Genomic DNA, 16,197 nt, shown 5'->3' on the forward strand with positions numbered 1-16,197 from the left:
CACCGATGTGTCGACCATATGAGGCTCCCGGTGAACCCTATGGTCAAATCATCGATATGTTGACAAGATGAGGCTCAAGGTGAACCCTAGGGTCAAATCATCGATATGTCGACAAGATGAGGCTCAAGGTGAACCCTAGGGTCAAATCATCGATATGTTGACAAGATGAGGCTCAAGGTGAACCCTAGGGTCAAATCATCGATATATCGACAAGATGAGGCTCAAGGTGAACCCTAGGGTCAAATCCATGAATCTAGATGACAGAATTTACTAACTTAGCACATGACAATCAAAGTGCACTCACATTCATAAAGGTTCATCAAGGTTGGATCCAACACCTGATCTCACAAAATACATAGACAAAGGTTCACAAAATACATAGACGACGTTTCAGAAATAGATACTAAAGTACTTAATAGATGATTATCATCTTGATTACAACACTGCTGGATCCAACACCATAGATCACAAATTCATCACTGAAGTACTTGTGTCACAAGTTCATACTAAAGTACTGGATAGAAGATTATCATCTAGAGACTAATAGATGATTATCATACTAGAAGGCACCCTACTCATCTAAGATGGCCTTCACACCCTGAAGCTTCAACTTTATCTTTTCCTCAGACTTTTGAAAGCTCAGAAATGTGATACTGCAGTTTAAGCCTCTCTTCCGTGAGCCTCTCCTTCTCCTTCAAATGATTGAACTTCAAGTTCCTAATCACATTGGCTTAGCATATGTCAGGTTCTTCAGAGTTTCATAGTTTAGCAGCATCTTCTTCTTCTCCTCCTCTGTCTTTGACAACTCTGCCTTCAAGTTCCCCACTACAGTCTCAAGCTCAACAATCTTCACATCAACATATTCCTTCTGCTCCTTCTGATTGTTTAACTCCACACCCCTCTGCTGCTGGGCATCCAAGAGAGAATTCACATCAGCATACAAACTGTCATAGTTCTCCTATAGTTTCTTCTTCTCCTCCTCTTTCTTTGACAACTCTGCCTTCAAGTTGCCAACTACAGTTTCAAGCTCAGCAATCTTCACTTCAAGATATTGCTTCTGCTCCTTTTGATTGGTTAACTCCACACCCCTCTCCTGCTGGGCATTCAAAAGAGCATTCACATCAGCATACAAACTGTCATAGTTCTCTTGTAGTTTCTTCTTCTCTTCTGTCAGGTTGTGAATTGCAAAGGAACTCTCTAGATTGTCATTGGTCCTAGCTGACTTAGTCTCCTCATACATATCCCATAGCTTGGCCAATGCCTTCTCCATTGAGTCTGGCCATTCAAAATCAATCAATTGAACTACTCCACAGTTTATGCCTTCCTGTATTATAAACAATAAAAGAATAAATAATTGTCTAAGACCATCAAACCAACAGGTTCATGTATCTAATATGTGCACTGTTAAACAGACAAATTAACAAGTCACTAAGCACTCACAGGTTCCTTACCATACAGCAGACAAATTAACAATGCCCACTGATAAACAAGTCATTAAGCACTGACCATAATAAACAATGACTACCATCCACTAATGAGAACACACTCCAACACAGTGGCTAAAGCAAATTAAACAAAGACAAAGCACTTAACCAAGCTTAACAACTTGATAAACAAAGAAGTAAGCACTGACCACAATAAACAATGTGTGGTAAGAACAAGCTAAAAAAATTCACTAATGACAAGGCATGTCATAACAGGCTAAACAAAGACCAAGCTAAAAAAAATCTTAAGAGCTTGATAAACAAAGCATTAAGCAAACAACTTCCTTTACACAGGATGTGAATCATACCTTATTAGCACATCCAAGAAACCTCCTGCCCGTGTGCATCCCTTCAAATGCTATAAAGCGTTCGGCCGGCTCACCGTGTTCACACAACACATTCACATCTGCGTCAGTGCCATTGAAATTTGGATCGTGCATCGTAGCTGGAAGCTGTGGGAGCAAGCAAAGAGAAGGCTAGGTTCAGATCGAGCTCAGTGAAAAAATCCCCAATTCACTAACCCTAACCCTAGCTCTAGGTATCTAACCAACTGACCTTGGTGATGCCATCGCAGGAGGAGGAGATGTTCAGGACTGAATCCTCACTGGTCTCGTCGCTCCACGACACCATGGCACCAGGGAGCAGCAGAATGGCGGTCGGCGGTCTGGCGGCGCCGGGGAGGAAGAACAGAGTGAGGAGAGGGCGAGGCAGAGGCGAAGTGTGAGGAGAGAGCTGGATCGAACCTGTTTTTACCCACACGCCGGAGCAGTAGTGGCCGCCACACCGTTAGACGGCGTGAGCTTGCGGCCGTGATGCCACGTCCCCAAAATCGGGCCCCACCTGTCATAATAGTGCTTAAAATGCCCCAACAGAAGGTTTAGTGTTTTCTACAAATGATTAGGCGCGAAATCAGTGTTTTCTGGCACAAAAACATAGAAGAGTCTTTTCTGCAACCCTAGGCTTCAATGTGGTGGTTTTTTGCAATTCACTCGACCGCAGGAGGTCCCCCAAGGCTTCCCAATCACATTCCTCGTACTCCTTCCTGGCGTCCCAACGGTACGAGTAATACAAACTCCACGACTTCTCAAGAAGGTATAACAAGTTGTTCAAATGGTCGCCCCAGTCCTCGACATCACTGAGCCGGCAAATACGCCTGTGGAGTAACATCTTCTTGAGGTTTGCATCCACGGCATAGATATGATCCTTGCTGCCAAGCACCACCACGTCGCTCCAGGAGAAGGGAGAATCGCGATCGAAGAGAACGAGGAGACTGGACGCGACCTCCATCATCGCGGTGTTGGTGGGGGCGAGGGAGAGTGTCCTGTGGTTCATCATCATCATGGACCTCAACAGGGGCACCATGGTCTTGGTTTTCCCTATCCCGGGAGGCTCGCAGATGAGGCGCACCCAACACGACGTATCTTGTTGCATTGCTGAAACGCAGTCCAGCACCGCTTTGTGCTGTGAGGGGTTGAGCTTGAATTTCTCGAGACCATCATCAAGCGCCTTGTCTGGTGGTATTTGTGGAGGTGGTTTTGGCAACAACAAATTGCGCTCTTGGCCAACCCGCCATGATAACATGAAACATACATAAATACTCCCTCTGTCTTACATTTAAAACAACCAAAATTTCTGTCATACATAAATACCGTCCGCTCTTAGATTGAACTACCAAAATGTCTTACATTTAGAAACAGACGTAGTAGGTCGCAACATACTGACTGAGAGCAGTTGGTAGCTGGAGAAACTAAAGAGGAAACCATGTGAACAATCAAGAAAAATGCATACCATTGGAGCATACTTGGCAATTTTCTCAATGAGCTTAATGTCCCTGTGATCAGTGGTGGGTAGCCGGCTCGGAGCATACATTGCCGTCTTGTGGTTGATCAGGTGCACCGCGAAAAGAGACAACACGATCTTTTCTGCCCTTCCGTTATGTTGTTTGAGCGGCAAACTACCTGACAACAGCTCCACCAGAGTGTGGACATCGAAACCCTCGATCACCGCGTCGCCTCTAACGATAGCTATGGCACACGACTGCTCCGGCGCCGACGTGCACGTCGGCCTCCGGTGCGTCAACAGCACCACAATGTCGTCCTTGGGGAAATAACAGTCGCTGTCACCAGCCGATGACCAGAGAGTGTACCCTAACAGTGACCGATCGGAGAGTGGACGGTACTCCTCGATCCAGTCTACCTTAGCCACCGGCGCGTGGCCGATGCCTTCCAGCGCGGCGCGGACGCCGGCGCGCCTCTCTTCCATCAGCGGCACCATGAAGGACCTCGTGTAGTCTCTGATTGAGGTGAAAGTCGCCGGGATTCTCTTCATCTGAATGTTGCAGCAGCAACAGATTAGTTACGGAGTAGCAGATTGGAGTTGGGTATGCAGGTAGAAACCAAAAGGAGTGAGAAAGAACTCGTCTGGTCCTTGTACAAGTCTTCATTGAGCAGGTCCTGGAGCTCCCATGAGAAGGTCGGCTGCTCCTCCTTTGGATCCAGCGTGGTGGAGTATTTGGCCAAATCTGCCCTCGCCGTGCTGAAAATGGGCGGCATATAATGCGCCTTCTCCTGGCCCGACACGGGGTCGCCGTCGATCGCCGCCTTGGTCCGACCAAGCTGTCGGACTCCGCCGGCCCCAAAATGGCCAGTGGCGGTGGCTCGGTTCCAGTTCAATGCCGCCGCGGCGAGGCGGCGACGAACCGGATGTTGGAACATGGCCGCCACCAGGTGAAGACGGAAAGATCTGCATTTACCAACCGTCTCCTTGCCGGCCCGCTGGTCACGTGGCACTTTTTTATGAATTTTTGTTTTGTACAAAAATGTCAAATTTGCACATATATTGTTCAGTTACATGGCAAATTTAGAAAATTATGTGTCATAAATCATGTCACATATTTACAGTAAAGCTTGTAATGGTCACATGGCAAATGCTGGATTTTTGCCTCTAAAACATGCTAAATTTTGAACATGCTATCTACTGGTCACGTGGCACTTTTTTATGAATTTTTGTTTTCTACAAAATGTCAAATTTGTACAGATATTGCTCAGTTACATTGCAAATTTAGAAATTATGTGTCATAAATCATGTCGCATATTTACAGCAAAGCTTGTAATGTTCACATAGAAAATGCTGAATTTTTTGCCTCTAAAACGTGCTAAATTTTGAACATGGTATCTACTGGTCAGATAGCACTTTTTTATGAATTTTTATTTCGTACAAAAATGTGAAATTTGTAAAAATATTGGTCAGATACATTGCAAATTTAGAAATTATGTGTCATAAATCGTGTCACATATTTACAGTAAAGCTTGTAATGGTCACATGGTAAATGCTGGATTTTTTGCCTCTAAAACATGCTAAATTTTGAACATGCTATCTACTGGTCACGTGGCACCTTTTTATAAATTTTTGCTTTGTACAAAATGTTAAATTGTAAAAATATTGCTCAGATACATTGCAAATTTAGAAAATTATGTGTCATAAATCATGTCACATATTTACAGTCAAGCTTATAATGGTCACATGGCAAGTGCTGGATTTTTTTCCTCTAAAACATGCTAAATTTTGAACATGCTATCTACTGGTCACGTGTCACTTTTTTATGAATTTTTGTTTTGTACAAAATGTCAAATTTGTAAAAATATTGCTCAGCTACATTGCAAATTTAGTAAATTATGTGTCATAAATCATGTCACATATTTACAGCAAAGCTTGTAGTGGTCACATGGCAAATGCTGATTTTTTTGCCTCTAAAACATGCTAAATTTTGAACATGCTATCTAATGGTCACGTGGCACTTTTTTATGATTTTTTGTTTCGTACAAAAATGTCAAATTTGTAAAAATATTGGTCAGATACATTGCAAATTTAGAAATTATGTGTCATAAATCATGTCACATATTTACAGTAAAGCTTGTAATGGTCACATGGTAAATGTTAGATTTTTTGCCTCTAAAACATGCTAAATTTTGAACATGCTATCTACTGGTCACGTGTCACCTTTTTATGAATTTTTGCTTTGTACAAAATGTTAAATTTGTAAAAATATTGCTCAGATACATTGCAAATTTAGAAAATTATGTGTCATAAATCATGTCACATATTTACAATAAAACTTGTAATGGTCACATGTCAAATGCTGGATTTTTTGCCTCTAAAACATGCTAAATTTTGAACATGCTATCTACTGGTCACGTGGCACTTTTTTATGAAGTTTTGTTTTGTACAAAAATGTCAAATTTGTAAAAATATTGCTCAGATACATTGCAAATTTAGTAAATTATGTGTCATAAATCATGTCACATATTTACAGTGAAGCTTGTAGTGGTCACATGGCAAATGCTGGATTTTTTTGCCTCTAAAACATGCTAAATTTTGAACGTGCTATCTACTGGTCACGTAGCACTTTTTTATGATTTTTTGTTTTGTACAAAATGTCAAATTTGAAAAAATATTGCTCACATACATTGCAAATTTAGAAAATTATGTGTCATAAGTCATGTCACATATTTACATTAAAGCTTGTAATGGTCACATGGCAAATGTTGGATTTTTTGCCTCAACATGCTAAATTTTGAACATGCTATCTACTGGTCACGTGGCACTTTTTTATGAATTTTTTTCATATAAAATGTCAAATTTGTAAAAATATTGCTCAGATACATTGCAAATTTAGAAAATTATGTGTCATAAATCATGTCACATATTTACAGTAAAGCTTGTAATCGTCACATGGCAAATGCTGGAATTTTTGCCTCAACATGCTACATTTTGAACATGCTATCTACTGGTCATGTGGCACTTTTTTATGAATTTTCGTTTTGTACAAAATGTCAAATTTGTAAAAATATTGCTTAGATACATTCCAAATTTAGAAAAATTATGTGTCATAAATCATGTCACATATTTATAGTAAAGCTTGTAATGGTCACATGAAAAATGCTGGATTTTTTGCCTCAACATGCTATCTACTGGTCACGTGGCACTTTTTTATGAATTTTTGTTTTGTACAAAATGTCAAATTTGTAAAAATATTGCTCAGATACATTCCAAATTAAAAAAATTATGTGTCATCAATCATGTCACATATTTACAGTAAAGCTTGTAATGGTCAAATGGCAAATGCTGGATTTTTTGCCTGTAAGACATGCTAAATTTTGAACATGCTATCTACTAGTCACGTTGCACTTTTTTATGATTTTTTGTTTCATACAAAATGTCAAATTTGTAAAAATATTGCTCAGATACATTGCAAATTTAGAAAATTATGTGTCATAAATCATGTCACATATTTACAGTAAAGCTTGTAATGGTCACATGGCAAATGCAGGATTTTTTGCCTCTAAAACATGCTACATTTTGAACATGTATCTACTGGTCATGTGGTACTTTTTTATGAATTTTTGTTTCATACAAAATGTCAACTTTGTAAAAATATTGCTCAGATACACTGCAAATTTAGAAAATTATGTGTCATAAATCATGTCACATGTTTACAGTAAAGCTTGTAATGCTCACATGGCAAATGCTGGATTTTTTTGCCAATAAAACATGCTAAATTTTGAACATGCTATCTACTGGTCACGTGGCATTTTTTTATGATTTTTTGTTTTGTACAAAATGTCAAATTTGTAAAAATATTGCTCAGGTACATTGCAAATTTAGAAAATTATGTGTCATAAATCGTGTCACATATTTACAGTAAAGCTTGTAATGGTCACATGGCAAATGTACTATTTGTATGCAAAGTTTGAAAATGTTTTCTACTAGTGACATGAGAATTGTAAAAAAAATTGTTTTTGTACACCATGGCATAATTATAGTCTTACGTACATGCTAATGGAATATGTGGATCCATTTTTTCCTAAACATTGCCAAATTTGAGGGGAATATATTAATGGTCACATGGAAATGTCAGAACATTGTTGTAGGAATGTTGCTCTCTGCAACAAGACAATTATTTTGATGATGATTTTGTGGTGGTAACATGGCAAATTCACAAAAAAAATGAATTCACATGGCAAACTTATGAAATCTTGTGTTCCAAATCATGGCAAGCTAGGGAAATTTTGTCATTGTCACATGGAAAATGTAGGAAAGTTTGTTCTCTACAACATGATTTTTTAATAAAAATTGTAATGGTCACATGAAATTTTTTTGAATTTTAGTTACAAAATTACCATTATATAAGCTTTGGTGTCATGATATATGTACAATTGCAATGATGCATGATCATTGCAATATGTTTGCTGATACAAATCATGGTAGTTTCATTGCATACACGATGGCAAAGTTTTTCATAGCATATATTATGGCAATTGTTTTTTGTCCTTTGTGTTATAGAACATGACAGATTCATTGTTTACACCATTGCTACTTTTTTGCATCACATCACACAAAGTAGTTTAGTTTAGTCTGTTTAGATCTTTACAAATTTTTGGGTGATATCGAACATGACAGTTTTTTTAACACAGTACAATCAGAGCCGCTCACATACACGAGCATACATTCACCCCTATGAACGCACGCACACACGCACACCCTACCCCTATGAGCATCTCCGAGAAGCCCGAGCCGACATAGCATCTTGAAATTTTACAAAGTCAAAAACATGCGCCTCCCAGTTGACGGGAACGTCTCCTTCCACTGAACGAAAATCGCGGGAAGCCTGAAATAAATCCAGGAATAATGCGAGCACCAATGTCAAGTCTAGGACTTGAACTATTGGCATTTTTTTTTTGATTTGTGGTGGCAACTTTGGACATAGGAAAGCATGGTCAGTACTAATTTTGGAAAATTCAAATGATTGTTAGCAGTCATTAGGCACAACTTATAATTTCCTAAAATTCCCTAGATATTTAGAAATCAATTATATTCAACAATTTTCCATGTGAGCACGACAAACTTTTCTAAATTAACCATGTTGTAGAATATATTTTTTGTATTTTACCATGTTATCTTATTTTGAGGATAATTTTTTACACACTGTTGCCATGATATTTTAGGTACTTTTATGTTGTTTGCTTTTCTATTGTCTTTTTTAGAATAATTTATGTTATTCATTCTTTTATGAAGTTCCCGATCTTATGATACATTAACTATTTATTTAATTATTGTCCTCTTTTTTTACATGTTATCTCACTATATAAAATGCAGGATATGTGGCAGTTTATTTTATACATCATGGCAATTTATTATTTATGGCATGTCAAATTTTATTATTTTGGATCATGGTCATTTTACTATTTATGGCATGGCAATTTTATTAATTAAAACATGGCAATTTCATTATTTTATAGGATATCAACTTTGCATCAGTCTTAGCTACAACTTGAAAATGTCTTCCATGGTAATTTCTTGTAGGCTTTTTCTTTTTGTAGATTAATACGCAAATTTGTCGTGTAGGTGTTTTATTCCTGTTGTAATGGACAATGGCAATTTCCCATTGGAATTTCCTTCCGTAGTTGACCATAGCAGATGTTCTTTTTGTAGGGTTCCGACCATGGCAAATTTCTTGTAGGTATTTTTCCTTATACATTTTGTGTGTATTTCTTTCATGGTCATTTTTTTGGAGGGCTGGTGCCAAAAAAATGGTCACATAAATAAATAAAAATGAATATATCTAGAACTAAAATACGTCTAGATACATCCATTTCTCCGATAAGTAATAAGTACTCCCTCTGTAAACTAATATAAGAGCATTTAGATCACTATAAGAGCGTTTAGAGTATTAATTTAGTGATCTAAACGCTCTTATATTAGTTTACAGAGGGATGTTCTAAACGCTCTTATATTAGTTTACGGAGGAAGTACTTTAAATAATATTAGCAAAAATGCCCATGCGTTGCAACGGGAGAAAATTTAACTTCCCTAGCATAGACTAAAATATAAACAATTATTTAATTTATGATCCACCACAATTATTCTCAAGATGAACAACAATTATGCTTTCAATCATACCGTCTTTGCAAAATGATCACAGATCAGTTTTCGGCTTCATAGTTTCATTCTCGCCTCCATGCCACAATCAAATGAGAAGAAAGAAAAAAAGGTTTCGGAATAGGCCCATCTTGGCCGACATAGGGGAGAATTAGAAACGTATTTTTTTTGCTACTCCAGAATTGAATCGAAGAAAGAAAAAAGTGTGGAGCAGCCTAGCTCAGCCCACGTGTCGGAGAAACATAAAAGGTTTGTGGTACATTGGTAGATAGATGACGGCCGAAACTATTATTGGACGGAAGAATCCTTCATTCCTTTAATATTCTTTTAATAATTAGTATATGTACCTAGACGTATCTAGAGGTATCTAGACGTATCCATTCCTGTCATATTCATTTAATATAGAAATAGGAACTTTTTTGAAATTCACGATAATTTTTCATTTTTGTGAACATTGTTTCTAAATTAATAAACATTTTAGTACTTCTGAAACATTTTTCAAATTTAACATTTTTTTAATTTGGCACTTTTCTGAAATCCCAAATTATTGAAAGAAGAAAAAGAAAAACTAAATAAGAAAACAGTGGCGTCCCTCCCCGATCATGGGCTAGCCTAATAGGGTGCACGGCTTCTAAAACATTTTTCAATATTCACATTTTCTTTTGAAATCCCAAATTATTTTAAATAAGGAAAAAAATAAAAAATAAAAAATGAAATAAGAAAAAGAGGAGTCCCTCCCCGCTAATGGGCCGGCCCTATAGGGCGCGAGGGAGTGATGTATATATAAGGATTTTCCTCTGTTTTTTTTTACAAACACTTTGGTTATTGCATTGCGGCCGGACATAATTGGCATGGGTTCGAGTCCGTTTCAGAGCTTTTTTATTATTTATTTTTAACGTAAAATAGCAACAGATAAAACACAAAAAACGTACGAAAAACATTGATGGACCAAAAATAGTGGAGAAACAATCCGTCCTTTAATATTAGGTATAGATATAGACATAGATATATGTATATAGATATAGAATGGTTCATGTCTCGGTACGGCCAGGTTTGGGGGCAAAAGAAAGCATTCAGAGATGATTAGTTCGTTCCTTGCTGTTACAGTGAAATTAAGGTGCATGCTTATACGAGCAGAGACATGCATTGATGCATGTGTAATTTATTCACGTCAAAGTATAAAGATACAAGTAATTTACATCCGGTAAATGGAAATCAGTCTCCAGTCGCAGCTCTACAAGCATGAACAGCTACACATCGGGAGGCCGCAGCTAATTACATTTACCTCTCTCAACCTTTCCCGGGTCTGTGATCATATAGGAGTATAAGCTAGCACTTGCAACAGTCAGCAAATACTTACTTATTCGCCGCCCATCCCTGCAATCAGATGAGGATGAGGAACGGACGGCGACGCAAAATGAATCAATCAAGAAAGAACAAGGAAGAAATGCTTGTGCGGTTCATCGAGGCGCCTGACATGCATGCCGGCGTGCCCCGCGCGCGCACGAACCAGAGCAAGCATGGCATGCTCACTGATGCGGCGCCGGGTAGCCGACGGGCATGGCGTAGGGCGGGTGGCCCGGCCCCGGCGGGAACATGACCGGCGTGCCGACGGCGGCGGGGACCATGTGGCCCGCGACCGGGTGGCCCATGGGCGCCCCTCCGTACATGCCGACCATCCCGGGATGCTTCATCATGCCCCCGGGCGGCCCCCCTAGCGCGGCGGGGGCCTGGCCGGTGATGGGCGGCACGGCCTGGGCGGCGTTGTTGATGCTGGTGATGTCGTGGATGCTGGAGCGGCGGCGGTCCCGGTTCATGGAGTTGAGGCGGATGAAGTACTTCTGCGCGTGGCTGGCCACCTGCGTGGGCGTCCGGGAGATGACGAAGTTGCGCGAGATGCTCCGCCAGTCGCCCTTGCCGAACTTCTCCAGCCCCAGCAAGAACAGCCTGCACGCCACGCCACGCACCCCGATCATCAAGAAGATGCAGAGCTTCCTCTGTTTTCCATGGGAGATCCGATCCGAGCTTTCTTTCTTGTATATATAGTACGTACCTGTGCTCCTCCTCCGTCCACGGGATGCCCTTGCGCCGCTCCTGCTCGGCCTTGGAGCAGCCCTTGCCGGAGTCGGAGTCGAAGCTCTTCCGATCCTCGCGCCGGTCCTTGCTAGGCGCCGCTGCGGCGGCAGGGGTGGAGTCCTCCCCGGCGTAGCGCGGGAGGGGGACGCGGCCGGCGTCGATCGCGCCGACGTCCTCCACCAGGGCCTCGTAGTGGCGCCGCACCTCCTCCGTCGACCGCGCCGGCACGCTCGCCGCGAGCGCCGCGAACCAGTCCTCCTCCGGCACGCCGTCCAGCGGCGGCGGTGCACCGGATGCCACCGCGTTCTCGAACGCCTTGTCCTCCTCGTTGGTCCACGCCGCCGTGGCTGCTCTCTGAGTGGCCATCGTGGGCTGTGCCGCTAGGCCGGCGGCGGCAGAGGCTTATCCGCAAGGAAGGAGGTGGGAATCGGCGGCCGGCTACGTGCGCGCGGGATCGGTCGGGTGGGTCGCACACGAGCGCGCCCCCTTTTGCTGTTGGCCACGCACGCCCGCCACGACCCACTGACCAACCTTATCCATTCGTCCACAGGCTCTGGTGGAGAGCTTTGCCCGCCAAAAACATCTCTCTCGCTCTCTGTCTCTCCGCGCGCGCATCGCAGGCTCCGCCGCGCCGCAGCTCTCCGATCTCTCGCCGGCGGCCGGCCTCCATGAACACAACGACGGCGAGCGCTGCAAGGCTAGTTGCCGCAAGCCGCCCGCCCTCTGCGCGTTGCTGCAAACGCAGACACCATGCTCGAAACAGGGGCGGACCAGGGATTTGGATGCAGGGGGGCCGAGCTAGTAAAAAGATCCAGTGCCCAAAACATTACTCCTATATTCCGTTTCACATTAAGAAAAAGGGTGTGTCTATGTGTTAGTCGACTGAGACTTAACAAGTGATAGTGTATATGGGAAGAAAAAAGAAAAACCTGAAAAGAATTTTTTGTACGAATCTCAATGCAAGATCAATAGAATACAACATCGACTGAGACATAATGAAGTCTAAGTCGACTGAGACTTAGCAAAACTATAAGAAAAAACCCATTAAATTTGTAGCTGCTAATTTTCATACGAGGACTTTTATTTCATCAAAAGGGATCGTAGCTGCTAATTTTCTTTCTCATCTCCCATCTTACATCGAGAATTCAAAGTAACGTGCTTAAAAAATAAATCCATCTATATGTTGTTTGGCGACGCTTTTCTGTTGAAGCTGCTAAACTAGAAGTCTCTGAATTAGCATCACATGTCAGACAATCTAAAGAAGCTAAACCTGACTAATATTTTTGACACGCAAGGTCAAAATTGGGAAATATTTACTAGCACTAATGCTCAGTAAATAGATAGAGTTAAAGTTGACATTGCCTAATTAGTGGCCAGAGAACGAGATCGAATGCACGTCGTCGTCGCAGAGCCGGATATCACCGGATGTTAGAGCAACTCTAGCAGACCCTACAAAAAGCCCCGAACCGTAAAATAACTGTCAAAATACGGGTCGGTACAAAAAATCCCTTTCGAACAGACCCCACAAACACAGCCGGCCCGCAAAAAAATGTGAGGGGCGCGGCAAAAACTTGACCCCAACCCACGAATATGCAGATTTGCCGTTTCCCCGCCCCGTTGGTGCCCTGCATATAGCGGGAGTGGTTGGTGGGGAGGACATTTCAGCACACGCTTTTCCCCACTAACCACCTCCCCTCTTCCCCTCGCCCCACCGCCGGGCCGCCGCCCAAAATTCCGGCGAAAGTAGCCGGCGGGAGCACGCCGAAAGGCTGCCACACGCACGGGGCGGCCCAGAAAGTTGCGGATCTGCGGCCCTTCATCGCGGACGCCCGGATTTGGCATTTTTGGTCGCCGGTGGCTGCGCCAAGCAATGGGGTGGTCGGGAGCATCTCGCGCAGCCCCGGCAAGGTCGCATCGCCGCATGCAGGTACGGGTTCGTCCTCCCGCCGCCGCCGCCGGTTTGCGGGCATGGATTCGGCCGGCCGTCCACCGGGTTCGGCGCTCGCGCAGCGGCTCTGTGGCTCACCGATGCCGCTCATACAGTGCGACGACTGCATGCGGACAGTGCTGCGGCTAACTTCGGGCATGCCGAAGCACTCCAAATGGGTGTTCTTCAAATGCGAAAACGATGGGGTACGTGCGGTTTTCATTCGGCTCATTTTGATAGCTCATTCTTTGGTTCAATTGCGGTAGCTCATTTTGAACATGCTTATTCATGTGTGTAAGAAGATGGATGCTCATTTTGGTTTTGGGAAGGAAAATACATTAATTTATTGATAGAAAAAAATTAATAGACGTTCGTGCACTCCTTAGTAGAATCGAAGGCAATGTTGCCGCTGCATATGCAACTAGAGGGGAAGCAACGTCTACTTCTTTCGAACGAAAAATGAAGAAAGAAGAATGTAAAATCAAGAATCCACAGATCAACAATGAATGCATGGAGAAGATATTTGTCCAACTACTGGGAGCAGTTATGAAAGTTGGAAAATCTTCTAAAATGCATATTTGTGGTTCTTGTTTTCTTTGTCTTGCTATTCTAGCAAAGATTTGATGAAAAAACAAAGAAATGCATCATGTTCCTGTATTCAATGTTGTTGAAATAAATAAAGAAATGCATTATGTTGGATAAAATTGAGGTGCCAATTCAGATTTTCCTGGCAGGGAGGAGCGGCGCTTGACCAGACCCCGCAAAGTCGACCCGTAAAAGAGCATATTCCATGAATATCTTTTTTACGGTCAGTTATGTGGGATCTGCATCTGCGGCCGTCCGCGTCGCCCGTAAAGTTGTTTCTTCGTATACTGCAAACGCGTTTTACAGACCGACGGGATACGGGGTCGGCTAAAGATGCTCTTAAGGGGATGAGCCGCACGGTAAAAATTTAGGAACAGGGATCTCCTCCGTAAAAGTCCTCTAGTGAGCCCGTACGTCTACGATTATTGTAATTTTGGTAGGTAGCAGGAGATCAGGACTTCTGGAGCCAGTTTTTTTTTTAGGAGTACTTCAGGAATCAGGAACCAGCTGGGGTGAAGGGCGGCTCCGGCGCAATCGAAATACAGTTTTTTAGGGCTACTGCAGTCACAGATTAATTAAGGGAGAGCTGACGCATTTGACGCTAAGCTAGCACCAGGAAAGATCTTGTCATGAGTGGCTTCCACGTGGGCATTTTCTCCACGTTCATTTCTTCGACAAATAATTCCGAGCGAAGGGAGTAGAGGATAACGCATGGTTTGTTGTTCCGTTCTTCGGTTTTAGAATTAATTTATTTTCTCTCAATGGTTATTATGGCTTTTCACATTTCATGCGTACGGCGGATGCGGTCGAGCAGACGTACACACCCGCGGACGCTATTGTTTTGGCCATGTAGCTTAGGCTTGTCCTTTTGATCTTGTTCGGGTTTTCTTTTATTTTTTTTCTTCACCGATTTTTCCCTCTTCATTTTTATATTTGTTTTATTTTTTAATCCATGAAAGTTTTTCAAGTTTAATATAATATGGTTTGAAATTCAGGAACATAGCTAATTTTTTTGGACGCCGATAAATGCCACACGTGTGGTATATTGGCTAGTTGTGCCACACACTAGGAGACGACCCCGCCCGCACAACCGCGTCCGGACGCGCGCAACCACAGCCCGCACGTCCCGTGTGTGGTAAAATCGTCCACACGTCCGGGCGAACCACCACGCTGCCCGCACGACCCAACACGCTAGTTGTCCCGGACTCCTTTCGATCCCCAGATCGACCTGCCGCCGTCGTCTCCTACCTCTCGACCCCCTTCCTCCACCGCCTTCCTTCTCTGGTTGCCATGGCAACCAGAGCAGATCCCTAGCGCCTCCCGACCGCTAACCACCCACCCGCCCCCCCAACCCCGCCCTCCCAAGACGACGAGCTAAAAACAGGTGGATCTCCGATCTCCTCCTGTTTCTCACCCTTCTTCTGTCCAGAAATTTGAAACTGCACATTGCCCACGAAGAAGGTGACTAGATCCACGTTGTCAGGGCAAACACCCAACGAATTTGTGTGTATTCACATTTGCCCACCGACATAAGCCAGATCTGCCATATACTATGCTAGAGTTGAGCTAAGCTTATGGGTTGGCTTGGTGCGAGTAGTTGGTAATGAAGGATGCGTATGAATCACTAAAATAGGGAGAGAAGGGAGGAATTTGGCATAGGGAGGGAGGAAAAAATAATTGCCACTTGTATATAACGTCAGTTGCCACCTATCATTGTCGTTAGCTGCCATCACATTATGTTGTTGCTTGCCATCCTATTTTATTGGCTGTTGCCATCGCTTCAAAATGATAGCTGGCATCCAGATTTTAGAAAAGAGACTGAATGTGCATGTCCTACTTGCCATGATGTGTTGATTGCCTACGCAGGAAATGTGATAAGATTGTCGTGTTATCTTCGATGTGCAAATAGCAAGAATGCATTTTGCGGATTGTTGATGCGTTCTTGTTCATGCAGTGATTGAAAACACAGTGGCAGAAAAAAGCGGAAGAAATGAATCACGAAGACGGCACTGATTCTTGGTTTTCCCAAATGCCGCAAACGCCCCCTTGGGATGCAGCAGAGTACAATCAACTAATTTCTGCAGGGCCGTTGCTGCCACTACTAGAGCAGTACGCAGGCATCGGTACGATGCATGAAAAAAAAGAAGGAACAGTTGCCATGTTTGTGACGAGGAAGATGCCATTCTA

At 42.8% G+C, this 16,197-nt stretch overlaps 1 protein-coding gene across 1 annotated transcript; it reads right to left on the reverse strand.

Moving 5' to 3' along the window:
* Positions 1 to 10,568: 10,568 nt before the first annotated feature.
* LOC123151650 (transcription factor MYBS1) lies at positions 10,569 to 12,273 on the reverse strand. Its single transcript, XM_044571329.1, has 2 exons — positions 11,476 to 12,273; positions 10,569 to 11,369 (listed from the first exon to the last, which is right to left on the reverse strand). Exons 1-2 carry the CDS (start codon positions 11,862 to 11,864, stop codon positions 10,952 to 10,954), a joined length of 807 nt encoding a protein of 268 aa, XP_044427264.1. The 5' UTR covers positions 11,865 to 12,273; the 3' UTR covers positions 10,569 to 10,951.
* Between the last annotated feature and the right edge of the window lie 3,924 nt (positions 12,274 to 16,197).

Source organism: Triticum aestivum, chromosome 7A (genome assembly GCF_018294505.1).
Source record: "Triticum aestivum cultivar Chinese Spring chromosome 7A, IWGSC CS RefSeq v2.1, whole genome shotgun sequence".
In the NCBI taxonomy this organism is placed as follows: Eukaryota; Viridiplantae; Streptophyta; class Magnoliopsida; order Poales; family Poaceae; genus Triticum; species Triticum aestivum.